Raw genomic sequence first — 21158 nt, 5'->3', positions numbered from 1 at the left:
GGAGAGGCATTCCATTCCACTGAGTTGGTTGCGTATTGCAGTGAAGGGCCTCCCCCGTTCATGGTTGAACTTTGCTGATGGGGTTTGTGCACGTGAGACCCTTCCCACATGGGAAGGTTTTGGGATGCTTGCATTCTACAGAGATCAGGAAAGGACAGCTTGGGGCAGCCAAGCCAGTTGAGCAGGATGAGGATGCAGCACTGGTGGCAGAGGCAAGAAAGGCAAAGGGAGAAGCAGGCTTCCACAAGCAGTGGTGGGGGCAAAGGCAAAGGTAAAGGTAAACCGGGGAACACACAGAAGGACTATTCCAAGGTGAAGTGTTGGAATTTTCAAAAGATGGGACACTATGCAGTTGTGTGTCCGGAGAAGAAGAAGAAGAAGGAAAGAACCAGGACGTGGCAAGCTTCAGCGAGATTGAGGACTTTGCAGGTCGTTTTGACCGAGTTTGGCGTTCACTACATGTGAGTCCTCTAGTGCAGGATCACCTGCCACACAGGTTCAGAGGGAGCATGCTTTTCCTCGATTAGCGGAGCATCTACAGGTATTTGGTATGTGGACAGTGGGGCTTCACGTCACATGACAGAGTCCGTGAGTACTTCTTTAGCTTTCAGAGAGTGGCACTGATATTGAGGTAGTACTCGGTGATGACAGAGTTGTTAGAGCAGTCGGGGTGGGGGCAGTGACATTTCAGAGGGAGTCCAACCTCCCTTGAAGGTGTCAGAGGTTCTTTATGTGCCAGGATGAGGAAGAACCTCATATCCGTCTCAGCTTTGGAGGACAGAGGATATGACGTACTGTTTTAGGGAGGACAGGTGTTGATGTATCCCAGGGTGATTCAGCTAGAGTGATAGGTGTACGCCATGCAAAGGTGTACAAGTTTGCATTTCACCCCTTTTGGCATTGAGCAGTAGTACCGACAGCAGAGCTAGCAGTTCTGAGCTGTGTGAGATTTGGCACCGCAAGATGGGACATATGTATCATGGAGCCTTGAGGACATTGCGGGAGATCACTACAGGTGTGCCAGATTTCAGTACTGATCACTTTGATACTTGCAGAGGTTGTGCGATGGGCAAATTTGCCAAATCCCCTTTTCCAGCAGTGACAGCAGAGCGACAGGGATACTTGATTTGATTCATTCCGATGTGAGCGGTCGGATGTCTCATGTTTCCTTGAGTGGGTATGAGTACTATGTTTTATTCATTGATGATCACTCCAGGAGGACCTGGATTTATTTCTTGAAGACCAAGAGTGAGGTCTTCAAGCGGTTTTCAGGAGTTCAGAGCTCTTGTGGAGACACAAACAGGCCGAAAGATCAAGTCCTTGAGGTCGGACAATGGAGGAGAGTACACCCTTGGAGAGTTTGTTGACTATTGTGCGGAGGCAGGCATTAGGAGGGAGTTCACTGTTCCTTACAACCCCCAGCAGAACGGGGTTGCGGAGAGGAAGAACAGATCCATCATAGAGGCTGCCAAAGCTATGTTACATGATCAGGGGTTGCCATTGTTCTTGTGGGCAGAGGCCTGCAACACAGCTGTTTACTTGCAGAACAGGAGTCCGCATCGTGCCTTGGGCACATGACTCCGGAGGAGGCTTTCTCTGGGAAGAAGCCTGATCTTGGTCATCTTCATATCTTTGGATGCATTACATACTCCTATATACCCAAGGAGAAGAGGACCAAACTAGAGCCCACCGCAGAGAAGGGTATCTTTGTGGGCTACAGTGAGACCTCAAAGGCCTTTCGGATTTACATTCCTGCACAGAGGAGAGTTGTTGTCAGACGGGATGTGAAGTTCGAGGAGGACAGGGCCTTTAGGAGGTCACGGGAGTTAGAGTATCTGGATCAGCCAGACCCTCCGCAGCAGTTGAGTCAGTCGCAGGATCCAGTGGGCAGGGATCAGGAGGATTCGGAGGTACATCTATGAGGATGTCAGGTCCGTCAGTGAGCAGTGGCTCATCGAGCCAGAGGGGTGGTGCTCCGGGCAGCATGCAGAGCAGTTCACAGAGCAGTTCACTAGGGAGTCCACTGATGGACAGTTCACACGGTACCTCAGCTTCTACAGGTTCAGGTGCAGGCAGGAGGACAGCAGACAGACAGTCAGGAGTTCAGGCTACTGATGATGATGAGGAGGAGGAGTTTCATTCTCCGGTGGAAGAAGTGCGCTCAGGGAAGAGGAAGCCCAAGTGGCTTCAGGACACCTTGAGAGATGCCACATATGTTGCTGAGCCGAAGAGGCCGGTCAGAGAGAGTAGACCACCTGAGAGGTTTTGTAGAGTTTTGTAGTATATGGCGATGGTTACCAGCATCCTTGACTCTGAGCCTTCTAGCTATGAGGAGGCAGCTAGCCAGCAGGTCTGGAGAGAGGCCATGCAGGAGGAGTATTCTTCTATCATGAAGAATGATGTTTGGGAGGTGGTGCCGAGGCCTGAGGCAAATCCGTGGTTACTTCCAGATGCTTTACAAGGTAAAGCATGCTGCAGATGGCAGCATTGAGAATTCAAAGCGAGTTTGTGGCTAGAGGGTTCTCCCAGGTAGAGGGAGTTGATTATGAGGAGACCTTCGCTCCCGTGGCTCGATATACTTCGATCCGCTCCATTATATCGATAGCAACAGAGATGGGTTGGAAGATCCACCAGATGGATGTGAAGACCGCATTTCTCAATGGCTTCATACAGGAGGAGGTGTACATTGAGCAGCCACAGGGCTTTGAGGTGCATGGGAAGGAGTCCCATGTGTGCAGATTGAAGAAGGCCCTTTATGGCCTGAAGCAAGCTCCCAGAGCTTGGTACTCCAGGATAGATGCATACTTGCAGGGGATGGGTTTCACAAAGAGTGAGGCAGATCCGAACCTTTACTTTATTGTGATTGTGAGGAGCCTCTCATTCTGGTGCTGTATGTGGATGACTTGATCATTACAGGTGCAGAGAGACTCATAGAGCACTGCAAGAGAGATCTTGCGGCGGAGTTTGAGATGAAGGACATCGGCTTGATGCATTACTTTTGGGTTTGGAGGTGTGGCAGGAGGAGGGGCATTTCTTCCTGGGGCAGGGGAAGTATATTGTGACATCCTTAGCAGATTCCACATGGAGGATTGTAGACCCATGTCGACACCGATGATCACCAACTGGAAGAAGCTTCATGCTTCGGATTCCGAGTTGGTGGATCCCACATTGTACAGGCAGCTGATTGGTTCCTGATGTATTTGGTCAACACTAGACCAGATATCTGTTTTGCAGTCAACACGATGAGTCAGTTTATGTGTGAGCCTAGGAAGGTTCACTGGGTGGCTGCAAAACACATTTTGCGGTACTTGCAGGGGACAGTGGATTATGGTCTGGACTACAGGCAGGGAGATGGAGTGAGATTGGCAGGATACACTGATTCTAATTGGGCAAGTTGTGCTTCTGATAGGAAGAGCACTTCAGGGTGTTGTTTTGGGTTGGGTTCAGCAGTAGTGTCATGGTTCAGCCGAAGCAGCAGTCAGTAGCACTGAGTTCAGCGGAAGCAGAGTATATGGCAGCCAGTCTAGCTAGTTGTGAGGCCATCTGGCTTCGCAAGATGTTGTTTGGCTTATTTGGTCAGCCGTTGAGACCTCCAGTGATTTACTGTGATAATCAGAGTTGCATTAAACTCACGGAGAATCCAGTATTTCATGACAGGTCAAAGCATATCGGGATCAGATATCATTTCATCAGAGACTATGTTCAGAAGGGAGCTATGAAGCTTGAGTGTATTTCCACTGATGAGCAGGTTGCAGATATCCTTACCAAAGCCTTACCACGGGGCAAGCATGTCTACTTCAGAGACAAGATGGGTGTGGTGAGGAACACCTTCCTCGGTAAGAGGGAGTGTTGAAATTTGGTACCGGAGGACAAGTGGTTCCCTTAGGCTTTGATCTTTGGCCTAGGGAAAAGTGTCCAAAAGAATTTAATTTTTCTCCTAAAGTGACTTTATAATTTTATAAAGTTAAATCTAATTTAAAAGTGACTTTAAGTGATAAGGTTATTAAGTCTAATTTTAAAGTGACTTTTATAAAGTCAATGAAAAATTAGAAAGGAAAAGTGACTTTGGAAATAAATGACTAAGTGGGTCTTTATTAAAGTGGGGGAATTAAAAAATAGAAAGTGAGATTTAAATGAGCATTTAATCTCAACCATTGATCTAAATCTATTTCAGCCATTGGATTTAGAGATCACCCAAAAGTCACTTGGATCACCCAAAAGTCACTTGGAGTTATATTAAAGGAGGAAAAGGAGGAAAAGGTCATTCATTCTTTCATGAGCAGATTGGGAGAAGGAGAGCAAGAGAGCAAGAGAGATTTCTGAGCAGGAAGGAGAAGGAGACAGCAGCTTGGCACACATTCCAAGGCAACAGTTGAGCAGATTTGTACAGCTGATTCAGCACATAGTGAAAGGCAGATTTTTGCACAAAATCGAGGAGCAGTTTGCTGATTTTTCTGCACACAAAACGGAGGTCGTACAGCATTTATTGCTGTCCTGTTTGCTGTAATTTCCAGATTGTTGTGAGGCACGGGAAATGAGATAAGTTGTAAATTTGCTTGCTGATTTTTTGCTGAATAATTCTCACTGTAAAAAGACAATTTTCAGAAATAAAGAAGAGCTCTCAAACTGGTTTTCCCCAAGAGTTGTAGGGGGTTTTTCCAGGGTCAAGTTGACCAAAATATCAGTGTTTTAATGGCTGTTTTTAATTGCTGATTTTTAATTCTGCAATTTCCAGCATTCTGAAAAATTTCCAGAATTTGTGTTTTTCAGCAATATTTATTTTTTTCAGTCTGTTAAATGTATGGTTATGGGAATGGGCATTTAACTACATGGAGAAATAAGGAAAAACTGAAAACCGGGGTGGGAAAACAGAAATTTTTACATACCTCAAGCTCCTTCTCCTTCCAGAGCTGTGGTTCAAGAACTCATTAGCTATTCTAAGCCGTGGGCTTACTTCGATGGGGCTTCGGACATTAATGGTCGATGTGGCGCTGGTTTGATCATCCACTTTTCAAAGGAGAAGGCTGTCAAAGCATCAATAGGTCTGGGGCATGGCTCAAACAATTTTGCCGAATTAAAAGCCCTTCATCTCCTTCTCAGCTGGCTTATTTTTAGAAATGTGAGAGAAGCTCAGATCTTCGGGGATTCCATGAATGTCGTGAAGTGGTTTAACGGGGCTCAGCGTTGCAACAATCTTATTCTGTTTTTTCTGTCAGAGAAGTTTCTCGTCTTAGGAGTCGCTTCATGGAGGTCTCTCTTAGTCACATTTACAGAGAAAGGAATTTTGACGCGGATCGTCTCTCTAAAGCAGGCGTTGAGCTTGAGATGGGGATGTGGTCGGTCTCGGAGGTTGAAAACGGGGTGGTTCGATCTGTCGAACAACCCAGCTTTGTTTAACTTAATATTCCAGTTCTTCGCCCTTGTAAATAATTCGTTTTGTTTCTTCCCTTCGTTATGTTTTTCTCCCCTCTGTTTTTTCCCCTGGCGTTTTCTTGGGCTGTTTTCCCCATTGGTGGAAGCTCGGGCAGCGTTTAGTCTTTCTTTTTTTTCTCTGTTCACCGAATCCTTTTAGTTCTTATTGTGGATTCCAGTGGTCTTCATATCAGGCCGGGTGGCGGTTGTTTCCGCGTGAACTTGCTTCCTGCGAAGCGTTGGTTTTTGGAGGAGGTTTCTTCCTTGTGGTAGCTCGCTTTGTTTATCAGCGAGCGGCCTTATCAGTCGGCTGAGACTTTCCTACTTTGCTGGTGGATACAGTCTCGGTGTTTTGCTTACATATAATATGTAATCCCTTTTTTTAATAGAAGGATGGTTTTTTTTCTGTGGAAAAAAAAGTTAACATTATTATTATTATTAATTATTTTGTAATGAATATTTTTGTATTTTATAAATTTGTTGATTTTGGGTAGCATCGGATGTGCTCTAGCTTCGGAATTTTGAGGGGCGAGAACACATGAGATCCCCATAACCCAGAAATCGTTTGGAAAAATTCCACCCAGATGCGGAGTTATTAAAATAATTAATATTTGTAATGGGTCCCTAAGTCTAAACTTAGGAAAATAAAAATATTAATGTGTATTAATAAGAATATGCGTGAGAAACTTCTAAGTGTCGAGGATCAAGTCTATTTTAATCTTAGCCATTGAAGAGCTTTAATCTCAGCCGTTGATTCATCAACATGAAAAGTATAAGAGGAGGCTTGAGGGTCAGTAGGAGATACACTGAATTGATCAAAGAGTTCGATTTTTGTGGGGCGTGGTTTGCTGAAAAAGTCGAGCTAAGTGATTTGAGTTGCAGTGAGGGGCAGTTCAGTAGAGGGACTTCAGTCCAAGGCCGAGAATACATAACAGAGAGGCATAGCAACATCAGGAGAGACAACACAACTCCAGAGAGGGTGGCGCAGAAGCTAGAGGGGTTGACGCAGTTTTTTGTGTGGTAGAGAGAGTAGTAGTTCAGCATATCGACTTCAAACAAGGCAGGTTCACTGGGAGGGTGACGCAGCTCCTAGAGGAGTTCATGCAGTCCCTGCGTAGAGCTTGGATCAACCATCGTTGCCTAGCACTAGGAACATCAATTGTCATCTGTGGGGTTTGATTATCTAGTTGCTAGAATTGTCAAAATATCTGTCTTCGGATAGAGGTACTTCTGCCAGGTTTATTCTCTGTTGGGTGAGCCAGATTTGGCACCCTAGTTGTATTAGAAATTTGCTTAATAATACAAACCTTCCACACGCTGCATCGGTTTTCCCGAATTGGGTTTTCCGAGGACAATTGTCCAAAAATAACAGTGTCACTTGTGTGATTGTCTTAGTTTATTTCAGTTCATGATTTGTATGTATGTGTAGGCTGCAATAGTGTTTTTCATCAATGTTTATGTAATTAAATAACTTGTTAAATGCAAAGAACAAGCAGGAGGTGATAAACCATTGATTGCAATAGGATTTCTGATGTGTAGATTCAGAAATTCTCACAAAATTCATATTCATTATAGATTGTCCTAGTATTTCCTTGTCACTAAAGAAGAATATATGAGCTTGTCAATATGTCATTCAAGAATATGATCACTTAACAAAAAGCCAAAAATGTCTAATTGATGTATATATTGAACTTTTTGTTCCCACTTAATTTCAAAGTGGTCAAACATAAAAAATGGGAAAAGGACATCTCATTGAAACCATGGTGCTCACATATTCGAGTGAAATTGCAATGTATGAGAATTAAGTGGCATACTTTTAGCTCGAAATGACACAATTGAAGGAAGTAGTAGTGAGATTCAAATTGGTTTCTTTGAAGAAACTGAATGAAAATCTAGAATTACATATTGAGAGATGGCTTTTGCTAAGGAAGCAGATAGTTTAAAACACAAAATAGTAAAATACGAACAAAATGAGCAAGAATCTCATGAAGAAAATTAAAACATTGAGATTTTTTTGTTTGACAAAGTTGTATTAGAGAAGGATAAGGAAATAAACCATTTAAAAACTCCATAGTCAAAGCTTTCTTAATAAAATTAAAAATGAAGAGAAAGGACATACATATTATGAAGTTCAATGAATAAATGCTAATTGATCTGGTTGAATCAACAACACTTGTAGAAGTCAAGGTACAAACAATAAATAGGGGAACTCGCACATATGCAGTTTGAGACGAAAAATCAAGTGTTGTCATGATGATTTATCCATTGTCAACAAACTCAAGCTATTGATCAACAAGACGAGACTTATAGATCTAGTTACAAACGAATATCAATGTATTGTCACTGTCACCAATGAGGTTAGATCTCAATCTAAAGAGATTGACATATTAGTGAATATCATTGTTTTAATACTCGGACGGGGTCAACTAAGAATTGGTTGAGTTGATAGGCCACCAAGTCAACCTGGTCTTTAATTTTGCTTGGTGGGCGCCCCCCAGGGGGGGTGCGTGAGGGAGAGGTTGTGGTGACTATTTGCTTCCAAATTGGCCAAGTCACCTTTTGGATCTCGTGCATTGTTTGAGCAAGCAAAATTGATTTTTATTTTTATTTTTAAATTTTGTATATAAAATACAAAAAAACCTAATTACTAAACCTTAGAAATGATGACAATCAATGGTAGTGTTAAATTTTTTCCTTTCACTTAAGTTTTCAACATTATCATTAATTGCTTTCAGCCTGCTGAGAGGGTCCAACTTCCAACCTTATTGGACTTCATATGAAGAAAGTAGACTTTCATATCCCACTTAAAATTCAATAGACTTAATAGTTTTAAGGATTTTAGGATTGATAAGATTGCAACATTTTCATTGAATGCTATCTTGTATGAGGGTATGGGATTGACATTTAATTTGATAGCGAGCTAGTGTCCCTATTCCCTCCTCTCGCCTTCGACCATCATACTTAAGGAACCTTGACATCAAATGTCTCATAGTCTGGTCTTTCTTTCACACACTCTCTCTGGATGGGTTCTTGAGTTATCTAAATTCACTCAATGTTTTGTCACATCACACGTTTGTCACAGTTTTATACATATGTTTTGATGTTAGACTTATGTAGGCTTCTTTCTTTATATTATTTTTGGCATCCCTAGGAGTTTGGCTTGTACTCCCACATTGTGTTCATACTTGTTGTACTCTTTAGTCCCATTGACCCACTTTTGTGGTCATTTGGTAGACATTAATATAATTATCTTGTCTTATCTACCACGACCTTAACAAAAATGCACCCATCATTGGTAAGGCATATTTAGATTTTTCTACCATATTATAAGTTTGAGGAGATGTGTTTGTTACCCACGAAAAGTTGATAACCCCTAGGAGAGAATTTTTCTTTCTATTGGTTTGTTAGCCAACCAAGATCGATATAATGATCCACAAATGGCTTTACTTCATAGCTCTTCACCTGTGCTTTGGTCAATGCTCTCTCCCATCTAACATGCTTTTTGAAGGAGGGTGGTTATGTATTAAAAGGTACAATAATCATTTTTGTAATCAAGTGCATTCATTTAATGTTTTGGGTATACTAATATGGATCATAGGCTAACTGGATGATCAACCGTTCTTATTGTACCCTTGTTCCCATGCTTCATCGAGAGATTATCCTTTGCCCCTATTCTAGAGTGACCTCTCCCAAGGTCCTTCCTTTAGGAGGGGCACTAATAGGAGGAACTAATTGATATAGCATGCCCAAGGTAATTTATACTTTCCACCTTCCATGTTTCCCTTATTATCCACCTTCATTCTTAGGGTTGATTGTCATTGGTCATTGGGATTGACACCCTATATTCTCATCTCTAAGTCATGCTCAAAAATTTGACCTAAGATGTTGATGCAACTAAAAAAAGATAAAAACACATGAAGCCACAAGTAAAGAAAAAGAAAAATGAAAAAGATGGTTGGGACATAATAAGCACATGGGCAAAATCCTAGTATGACCTCTACCCCCTCATTAGCCATCACCTAGTTCCTAAGCATTTCATGCTCTATATAAACAAAGGAATTTATGGATGTCCCAACCCCAATGAGTGATAAACTGCTACATCTTTAAGGGGTATTGGAAAAGCAAGCTAGCTCACCTTAGATATGTAAGAAAGACAGATGAATCATTAAAGTAAAAGGTGCACTAGAGGGGTGTAAAAAGTAGGCGAGGAAAGGGGTAACTCATGCCTCCATGATTACTCCCTCTTCTCATCATTATACTTAGAGATGTTGGACCTCCTTCAACTGAACGACGACAATCTTCTTTGAAGTCATTCCCATTCCATGACCACTTTTCACACATGCATCTACTAGATATCATTTTTGGGATTCAACTGCGTTAAGTAAGTCATTCAAACGTATGACCATTTCCATGAGAGGTAGTCGTAACTGACTAATTTCTCATGATTTTTGAATAGTTCACTTAGCACTCATTGCATCGGGTGATGCTCACAGGGGTGAAGAAGTGGGATTGAAACTAGTGAAATGTGGAGAACGAATCACATAGCATCAATCATCACTTCCGGGGCTTGCACCCGGTAACCAGGACTTCCCAGGAGGTCACCCATCCCAGAACTCCTCTGGCTCAAGCGCGCTTAACTGTGGAGTTTTCCCCACAATCAAGCCCACTTAGCTGCTACCCCATTTGCAAAACCTTAGCAAGTATTGTGCCTCATGAACCATTCAAGTAGAGATCCCTTGACTCTTTTTGAATTTAAGTATGGGGGATTTACGCAGTGCATTATATTAGATATCATTTTTGGGATTCAACTGCGTTAAGTAAGTCATTCAAACGTATGACCATTTCCATGAGAGGTAGTCGTAACTGACTAATTTCTCATGATTTTTGAATAGTTCACTTAGCACTCATTGCATCGGGTGATGCTCACAGGGGTGAAGAAGTGGGATTGAAACTAGTGAAATGTGGAGAACGAATCACATAGCATCAATCATCACTTCCGGGGCTTGCACCCGGTAACCAGGACTTCCCAGGAGGTCACCCATCCCAGAACTCCTCTGGCTCAAGCGCGCTTAACTGTGGAGTTTTCCCCACAATCAAGCCCACTTAGCTTGCTACCCCATTTGCAAAACCTTAGCAAGTATTGTGCCTCATGAACCATTCAAGTAAGATCCCTTGACTCTTTTTGAATTTAAGTATGGGATTTACGCAGTGCATTATATTAGATATCATTGGGATTCAACTGCGTTAAGTAAGTCATTCAAACGTATGACCATTTCCATGAGAGGTAGTCGTAACTGACTAATTTCTCATGATTTTTGAATAGTTCACTTAGCACTCATTGCATCGGTGATGCTCACAGGGGGAAGAAGTGGGATTGAAACTAGTGAAATGTGAGAACGAATCACATAGCATCAATCATCACTTCCGGGCTTGCACCCGGTAACCAGGACTTCCCAGGAGGTCACCCATCCCAAACTCCTCTGGCTCAAGCGCGCTTACGAATTGATGGGTCTACCCATGAAATGTCATTCCCCATAGGGGCTGGAAGCACCTAATATGGCTTATTATATAATCATTCCTAACATAAGCATGGTAACGTGCTTACTAATTTTGAGCTAGAAAGTCATTTGAAGGCAAGGTTCATCATATATGGTGTAGAGATCCCTTGGGGATGACTTGACACCTCTCCAACACAACATAAAGGATATCTAGCCTATTTTTGAGAGCACATATGACTTTGCAGCCCCAACGTTGCCCTCTTGAGATGAGCATTGGGCTTTGAGGAGCCTCCACATGGTTGTATGCCCCTTGCTACACCACCAAATGCTAAAATGTTGATCCAAGAAGCCAAGGAATCAACTTTATTGATGATGTGCCTAGATGGACCCAAGACGCCTAGAGGTTGGCCTTGACCCTATTTGATAGATGTTTCCTTGTTCTAGAGCATAGATGATGATGGAGACCACTGAGATGGTTTGGGAGGGCTAGCACACCATGCCTTGATGCCAACGCTTGCTCCTAGGGTGCAATGTCACCCTCTGCATTCCTTGGAAGGGTGACATGAGCCTTCTTGATGATGACATCATGGTGGAGGAGATGTTACTTGGAGATGTACCCATGCACTTTGGTGATGTCCCTTGGAGTGAGGAGCACTCTTGGACCCACTTTGTTGTGATGGAGGTGTCCATTTGTAGAGGATGATGTCATGTTGGAGAACCTCTTGTTCCACATGTGTGGAGGATTTACAATGTATTTCTTATGTTTTATCATTTTGTAAAGCTATCTCAAGGTTGGCTTGTGTCCTTTGGGCCGAGTTAAACTCTACAAGCAAACTTGTAGGGATTTTTGTTGTAGATTTGTGAAAAAATGACTTGGATGCCCTCATATAAATAGAGGGAAGTCACTTTCACTCATTCATCATCACACACACTCCTCTCCTTTCTCTTGAGTGAGTGCACACTAGTTCCCTTGTCTTTATTTTTCTTCGTCGCTATGGATGAATAATGGTGCGAATTGCCTTGGGAGGGATATTTTTGCATGAAGAGGCTATCTTTGAATTGATGAAGTTATTCTTGATTGAATGGTGTAATTTTATTGTCATTTTTCTTCCATTTGCGTGCAATTTTTTGAAATATGTTTTCTATCGTGCCATTTTAAAAAGTGCAAAATCTTTCATTGAAATTTTGTTTCTATATGTTATTCAAAATTTATTTTTCAAGAATCGAAAAGGAACTTGTTGCATCATCCTTTGACCTTCTCCTACTACAATAATTTGTTAGGGTTTCTAAGAAAAAATATTTGGCTTCCAGCCTCTTCATCCAAGTCGTGTCAAGGACCTCACCCTCTTTGACTCCATAACCCAATTGGATAGAGGCACTATTCTAGCTATGGGATCACCTTGTAAACTTATATCTTTTCCTTATTTCTTGTTAACTAGGATTAGGGTTTGGTTTTAATTTGCATTTAATGGTAATTTTGCATTTATATGTTATTGTCCTATTGGTAGAAATTGCATTTAATAAATTCAAAAGGCAAAATCTAGCATTAATTGCATTTTTTTCACCTCAAAAATATGGGTTGTCTTCTAGATATTTATAGTTGTTTTATGCATTTAAAACTATTAAAAACCTAAAAGCTTCTTTATCCCTTTAGCCTTTGATTGTTTGTTGAATCTATCACTTAGAGGCTATTTCTTTGTTGTTATATGCTATTGCATGCTGTAAATTTGCATACCATAAACCCTAGTTTATAACAACCCTCTTATAGTCTATTGGGGTTGGTGGAAAGTGTACTTGAACACTTGTAACTCTTATCTTAGCCTTCAAGTTTTTTTTGGTGCCTTCTCCCATAACCTTTAAACTATTATCATCTCCTAACCCTTCTTTGTTGGATATCTATTTAGGTGATTTTATCTGTGAGTCCCTTAGCCATTTGGGTTGGAAACCTAGTTATCTAACTTGTAAGGCTTGCTTGAGAAGCCTCCCTTGTGGGAATAACATCCACCACTAAGTAACAAGAGATAGGGCATTTATGTTACAGTAGTGGCTGATCTCTTTGTTGCCATAAGACCTAGGTTGCCTAGTGAGTATTGCACTAGGCCTGCTAGATTTTGCGGTAACAATACCTTTCACTAAAACCAAAATCATTGGTTAGGTAGGTTAATATTTTTCTACCATATATATGGTTGAGTTGTCTGAGTAGTTTGAAGACTATGAGCCAGATGATGCTTTTGTAGCTCTTGCTAATGATCCCATTTCTAGCAACAATGATGAGTTTGATGAGTGATCAGTGATTTGTCTTAGGCCGATAGCTTGTAGCATGACTTTTGGACTCTAGAGGCCATTTAGAGCCTCATTGATTATGTATTTTGTTGCTGATATGCATTGCACTCAATGTCATTTTGATATATTCACCCTATATATGATGAGAAAACTTTGGGTATTTTGTATCTAATGGTTTGGAATCTTAAAATTATTTTTTTCCATTATTTTTTTTCTTTCATATAATATTTTGAACACTGGGTCATTGAATTAGAGTTAATCTTAGTTTGAGTTGAAACTAGAGTTGATAGGTTGTTGAGTGGAACTCTGAATTTGGGTTTTAAAACTATGTGTAATGAACAAAGTTCGTCTACTCATAGGAATGCTCTGATACCAATGTAATGAACAAAGTTCGTATACGCAGCAATAATCTTCAGAATACTTCGAAGACAAAGACATCCATTGTAGGACAAGTAATTGTATATTGAATATTATATAAAAGAATTGATGAGATGATTACAATGAGGGCGAGGTCTGCTTATATACCCTAGGCAGATACTTCTTCACCAACGGTCATGTCCTTAAGGACATACCTCTTCATTAAATAATTACTACTTAATTAATTATTATTTATGTTTATTATTGTTTACAATTTTTATTATTTTTAATATAAATTATATTCATAACATTGCCTTCCTCTTCAAAAGGCTTTGTCTTCAAAGCTTACTATGGTGAATGTTGAAGAGTTGGCTTTTGTTCTAGATATATCAAAAATAAGTTCAACTATTAGATCCTATTGTTACCTGAATCATAGGAATCATCAAATTTGACTCTTGATATACTCGCTTCAATTGAAACAAAATTGAGTTTGTGTTCCTAGATATCGGGATGCCAAGTTAACTTTTTTCAACTTGTTTCCATCAAAAATTTCTTCCCCATGACCTTCCATCTTAGGAGAGATGGACTTCCTCAGCCTTTTATTCCTGTGAGGATCAGTTGGCCTGATATCAGGATGCCAAGTTAACTTGTTTCAACTTGTTTCTGTGAAAAGTTTCTTCCCCATGACCTTCCATCTTAGGAGAGATGGACTTCCTCACCCTTTTATTCCTTTGAGGATCAGTTGGGCAGGCCCTGATTACTCTCTAGATGACATCATCTAAGTGTATCAATACCAACATGGTGATTAATAACTTTGATGAATAGCCTGCTTCTTGGCCTCCTCTCTTGGCTTCGACTACTAGCACAAGTAGACCTTGACATTAGATGACATCATCTAATAGTGCATCAGCACCTTTGCATTGGTTGATGATTTCGATGAGGAGCCTGCTTCTCAGCTTCCTCATTTGCTTCGGCTTTTAGCACTAGTAGACATTTCTCCCTTTTGTACAGACTACATAGTCATTTGGTTTCAACATTTATGCTATTCTTCATTTTCATGTACCTTCTACATTTGCTTTTAGCTAGCTTCATAGGTTCTATCTCTCTTGTTAGCGTTGTTTTAGGAGCTACTTTTACGCTGCCACCATGTATTGACATTGGATGTACTTTTCAGACCCATTGACCTACTTATCGTGGTGATTCGTTGGAAATTAATAAATTATATTATTTTATCTTGTGTCATCTATACAGCACTTTTAGATGCCCATTAATCTTCTATTGGTTAGTAGGTTACTCGTGGATGTTAATAAATATTTTGTTTCATTTGACTTGCCTTTTTTCATGTTGTTTTATGATGAATGGTAGTGGATTTTAATTTTCATGGAAGCTAAGGAACAAAATTCTCACAATAAGAAAATATGCAGGTTCCTAGATTCTTTCCATTCTAGAAATGCACTAGTGGATATTGTATGTGTCCAGGCATTTTTTCTGTTACTGATTTATAGGCTGTGTCACCATTGTAGACTTCCGAGGGATCACTTTAACACATTTGTACATAAGTTGTATCCTTGTTGGTACTTACAAATATGTGCATATTATTGTTTGAATAGTGTTGATTACTATCCTTGCATGTTCTTCCTTTTTCACTTCTCTTCTGCATGGTTATGTTTGGTCTTACAATTTTGTGCAACATTGGTGAAATTATTATGTGTAACTGTGATGCTTCTTTCACATTAGTTTTCCTTCCTATCTTATGCTCGCTACATTTCCATGTGGCTTTCTTGTCCTGTTCCTACAATCTTAACTCTCCACATTAATCATTTAGGTGCTTTATATGCTCCATGATTTAATGGATTCGTATACTCTCCTGCACAAGTGATACTCTATTCATTCACTGACAGTATATCTATTATGAATTCGAGCAGTTTCCTCACTGACTCAATTTCTTTATTTCCATGTATGAATATGTTTTTAGACAATAATAACTTTTTGTTTTATTGGACAGATACCTAAATCATCATTTGAAGTGAAGGAGTTGAAGCTGGATATTTTCAAAGATGGAACTTCATTGTCATCTTTGGGAGTTAAATTGCATCTCTTACCATGCAATATTTTTCTAGGGGAGCACCGAACATATGACCATGATAGCAGTTATAGTTTTAAAGAAAGCATTTTTTCTGTTGGCCGAACATTTTCAGCTAACACGGACAATAATTGTGCTCCAGTTTATTTTGAAGAGCTTTTGATTGTTTGTCAATTTGGATATGCCAGGTAATCTTTTATACTAGTGCATCTTTTATTTTGTATTTTATGATCATTTGGTAGTGGTGCAGATCATCTAGTGGGCACTCACAGCAAAATTTCTTTCTGAAGTCAATTTTCTGTCTCTGTATTTAGCAATTTTTTTTGAAGCTGGATGTTTTTGGGTGCTCTGTCCCGATGATTTAGTCAGGCTAGCATGATCTGAAGCCTGGACTGAACAACTTCGAATACAGTTCACCATGAAGTTAATATACCTAAAAAAACCTGTTTATTGATTACAACAAGGTGTCATATTTTGTTGGCAGTTACGATATACAAGGCAATTAACTGTTGGTGATGGACATTATGTGATAAAAGTTTAAATAGTTGTTTATACTAAGCCTTTAAGGGGATAAATATATTTACTAAGAATAAAATATTAAAGAATGTGCACTTAAATGTCTCTCATATTTCATCTTTTTTATTGGTAAAGGCATACCATGGCTTAATGGTACCTATATAAATATAACTACTCTTTCAGAATCCGTTGTTGCTACATGGTTTCTTTTCTACAGTCTTTACTTATATCTAGCATTTTTGTACTTTCTATATTTTTTTCGCTGTGTTTAGAAATACACAAGCTTGTACTAAATGCTTGTGAAAATGAGTTTATTTGTTTCATTTGTATTTCATGTTTTATGGCATGTTGTTTCTTGACTACAGATGTCTTTACTTTTTTTTAAAAATGGAGACAACCCAATGGACTTATTACCTGGAACATCTTGCCCCCATTCTGTTGGCCATTTTTAGTTGCGAGGATGACGTTGCTGGTACTAAAACAGCACAGATTACATATTACAGGCCTTTGGGCTACAAAGAAGCAACAACAATGATTGGCACAAGCCTAAGAAGGTCCAAATTCTGGCTACATCAATTAGAGCATGTGCACAACAAATGTGGCCTAGATGCAAACCACATCCGGATGCAAGCTAGCATGCCAAGATTTGAACTTGGGTCATCTTGATAGCAAACTGCTCCAAGTTGCTGCTAGACCACAACTAAACATAGCTTTTAATAAGGAGAAAACAGTGGGGTGCACTTTGATCCACTTATGAATGCATGAGCTACAAGATCATTTAATAAATCTTTATTGGGTGCAACCATCTGTTCAACCACTATGTTAAGGCTACCCTAGGGCTCTAGGGAAAGCTCTTATGTATTTAGGCTTGCCCAATGTAGAAAAACTCCTCACTCCTCACCATTGGATCCAACCCCTTTGGGCATGGATGTTTTTAATCCACTTAAATAGCCCTCTTAGTTTACAGATCTTGTGATTGATTTGTTTTGAAAAATGCATTTTATATTTTGTTGTAGCTTAATAAAATTTACATTAGCAATCTGTTAATTTTAGATAACAATGGTATGTTTTATGCTTAGCACAATTTACTTCAATATTCTTTTAGCAGCCCAATAACAATTTCCAATTATTTGCAGTAGCAATCACATCAACTATTAATCACATTGACAGTAAATGCAGATAGAACATAAAACAAATGCAGAAGACAAGCCAAGACAAGAGAACACCGGATTTGGCGGATGCCAAGGAAAAACCCTTTGATCAAATCTTCTTATTATTATTCAATAGTTCAGCAGAGAGAGAGAGAGTACAAAAGTCAAATTGATAAGCCCAATTCAAAGTCAAATCAGCCCTGTCAAAATTCTGCAGTCAAACTTCGGCCCTAATCAGAAAGTCAATGCTGGTCAAACAGCAGCATTTCTTCCTTGAAGCAGCTCGGTCTTCCTTGGTCAAACTCGGCCTGATCAGGAGGATAAATTCAGCCCAAAACAGCTCAGTCAAACTCGGTCAAAGGAGAGAGAATACTGCTGTAATTTTCTGCAGTCAAACAGCAGTCAAACCTAAAGTCAACGCAGGTCAACCAGCCCAGAATTCCTCAATTTTTGTGCCCAGCAATGTGGCCTGAGAAAATCGAATATTTGACCCAAAAACCGAAGTCAAACTCAGTCAAATGCACCTTGGTCAACGCTGGTCAAACCTGTTCCTGAAGTCTGAAATTCGGCCTGTAATTCTGCCCAGAAAATCTGTCCTCCTAGCTGCATGTGTGAGAGAGAAAGAGGCTTCCCAAGAGCTGTACAAACCAATCTGATGAAGAGAGAGCAGAATGTGTGAGTGATGGATATCCAAATGAGGTGAGAGGTCTCTCCTATTTATACACTTCATTGTGGGTGAAGAGACACATCCATTGGGCTTCTTGAGCCTACATAATGATGAAGCCGACCTGAACAATTTGCACATGTGAGGAATAAATAAAAAATCACACTTCTGCTTGTTCGAATGAGATGATCTTTATATCAATCTTGGACCTCTCGAAAAGAGGAATCCAATGCAATCATCATCTCCATCAAATGAGTTGTCCCAAGGTGGAATTTGGCCTTAGTTGCCAATTTTAACACTCCCTCTCAACTAAGGAGAATTCCACCTGTCAATCCATTTGTTGTCGTCATGCCATCCTGTCATCATGTACCATTTCTGTCATCTCTGCTCTGTTTTGTTGAACCATGAAGTAATAATAAAGAAGAATTGATCGAGAGTGAGTCACAAGACCTTACCATCCCACTAACACAATTCAGTGCAGAGGTAGAACCTCAAATGATCTCAGATCAAGTTGTTGAACACCATGCATCCTAGACATAGGGAGTACGACTGTACACGATGCGTCAATCGGTAATGCTATGGTCCCTATCCACGTTTGCCAACTGATTGGCTAGATGAGAGGTACTTCCCAAGAGTCCCAGACTCCATGGTTAGGATGTATGTTGGGGAATTAGTCATAGGAGAAGGTGAACTACTCATCCTATGCATATGTCAATCGTAGGGGAAGGTGAACCACTCACCCTACATACATGTGTCTGCAATCGTAGGGAATGTGAACCACTCACCCTACACACATTTCAACCATCATGGGGTATCACAAGGGAAGGTGAACCACTCACCACTAGGGGAAGGTGAACCACTCACCCTATGGCCACTCATAGCTCCAAGAAGTACCCCAAGACCCCAGGATCTCCTAGAGCTCAGTGTCCAACTCATCCGGGGACCCCTCATAGGAGGGTCTTTCCACGACTCCAAGTCTCTCATGGAAGGCTAAGAATTTGACCTTACCTAAGGGCTTCGTGAGAATGTCTGCAACCTGCTCATCCGTCCTGATGTGTTGGAGCCTTATTGCTCTTGTACCATATCCTGGATAAAGTGGTATCTGATATCAATGTGCTTGGAGCAGTTGTGGAACATGAGATTCTCTAAAAGGCGAATCCCACTTTGGTTGTCGCAGAAGATCACGATGCTGTCCAGTACGTGCTCAAATAGCTCACTGAAGAGCTTCCTCAACCAAACAACTTCATAATAGGCCATACTAGCAACAATGTATTCGGCCTCGACGATGCTTTAAGCAACCGATTTCTGTTTTCTGTTGATAATATATTGAAGCAGACCCAATGAGAAGCAACATCTAGATGTGCTCTTATGATCCACGACACTACCAACCCAGTTAACATCAGTATATCCATGTAGCCTCAGATTCTCGACAATGTATCTCAAACCATAGTTGATTGTGCCACAAAGATATCTCAAAAGATTATTGGTAGCAACCCAATGTATGTGATGAGGCTCGACCATAAATTGACTCAATGTATTCACGACGAAGCATATGTCTGGACGAGAGTTTACCAAGAACATCAGGGCCCCCACAAGTTGTCGATACTCGGAAGGATTTGCCAATTCGGGCCCAACAACACTTCCACATAGCTTCTTGAAGTTGAGTTCCATCAGAGTAGACACATACTTGCATTCCACCATCCCACATCTCTCGAGTAGCTTCACAATGTATTTTCCTTGAGAAAGGAAAATCTTGTCTGGATTTTGCGAGACCTCCAAGCCTAGGAAGTAGTGCATCAAACCAAGGTCTTTCATCTCAAATTCGGAAGCCAACCAACTCCCTCTTGCATTGATAAATGAGAGGGTCTGCACCTATCAGAAAAAGATTATCCACATAAAGGACCAAAGTGAGAGGCCTGTCCTTTTTAACCTTGAAGTATAGGTTGGGATCAACTTCACTCCTTGTAAAACCCAACTTCATAAGATAGTATCAATCCTCTCATACCAAGCCATAGGGCTTGCTTCCGTAAGCGAGCCATGCAAGAAAGCAATTTTGACATCCATTTGGTGTAGGCTCCATCCTTGAGAGGCAGCAAGAGCTATAATCGAACAAATAGTGGTATATCGTGCAACCGGTGCAAATATGTCGTCATAGTCCACTCCTTCCTTTTAAGAGAAGCCTCGATGATTCAGTTATTATTTGGGTAAATAAATAATAGTTTGGGGATAAATTAAATTGCCGTGAGAAAATAAATATGTCTAGTATTAGAAATTTGACAAGAGATCTGTTGCACATTATTCGAGATGCATTATGGAGCAACTTCATGAGAGAGAGGATCTATTTATTGCATCTTGACATGGTCAACCACCTTCGGAGCTATCTGATCTTTCTTGAGCTGATATTGTTGGAAATGTTACAAGGTATAATTAACCACTCATTATTTTATTATTGTTTGACTTGTCACATGAGTTGGTTATATGTGAGAGCATTAAATATTGGTTTCCTTCGATATACTGGTTATCTAGCTAGCTCCAAGTATATTCATTGTTTATTCTTAGAGAAGAAAGTGGATCTCAACCATTTGTTGCTACTTTTAGTAAGGATGTTGTTGAAGAGGATATTTTTATTCCTTAGAGAACTAATGGATCTAGGAAAACAATCACTTGTTTATTGTAAGACAGATGGAGCTGCCTTTGTTAAGGAGCTTTCTCTCCATTCATTTCTAATTGGGGATTTTGGTGAATTGGAGTATGAGAGATTGAGTAGTGATAGGAGAATAGGAGCTTGGAGTTGAAGGTTGATATTGCGTGCCACTGTATATCAATCTTGAAGACCTAATGAAGAAGTGAGGTATTGGATCTATTTTGTTGTAAGGTTCATTTTAGGCTCTCTATTTGTTGTAGAAACCTCCTGTTATCATGCTAATGTGAAGTCAACTGGAATCTTAATAGTCAAACTTACTGTTGAATTGGAATCATAATTCGACCAAGTATAACAGCACCTTAATATTTGTTTGATGAGTGACACCTCTAGCCCTCCAGGATCAGTTTCCACACCTATTTTTCAGCAAACACTTCTGGTGAATTGTATCAAACCTAGTTTTATTCAGCTTGAGTAAATAACGAAATGATGAATGTATCAACATTAGTTCGTTCATCTATTATGGATGAACGTGTCAAATTAGTCCTTCCAT

The 21158-nt window shown here is 40.3% G+C and overlaps 1 protein-coding gene across 1 annotated transcript in view; it reads left to right on the top strand.

Annotated features, from left to right (window-relative positions):
- The window catches only part of LOC149145505 (protein SABRE-like), a 366058-nt gene that overhangs the window by 75304 nt on the left and 269596 nt on the right, over window positions 1-21158 (top strand). Inside the window, 1 exon segment of the mRNA XM_089452896.1 lies at window positions 15556-15821. Within this exon segment, the coding sequence (XP_089309022.1) occupies window positions 15556-15821 (266 nt within the window).

This window comes from Pinus tabuliformis, chromosome X (assembly GCF_031772625.1).
Source record: "Pinus tabuliformis cultivar Carrire ecotype Pingquan chromosome X, CPIR1, whole genome shotgun sequence".
Taxonomy (NCBI): Eukaryota; Viridiplantae; Streptophyta; class Pinopsida; order Pinales; family Pinaceae; genus Pinus; species Pinus tabuliformis.
Note: the sequence above shows the minus strand (reverse complement) of the source record. Positions and strands in the feature narration are given on the sequence as shown.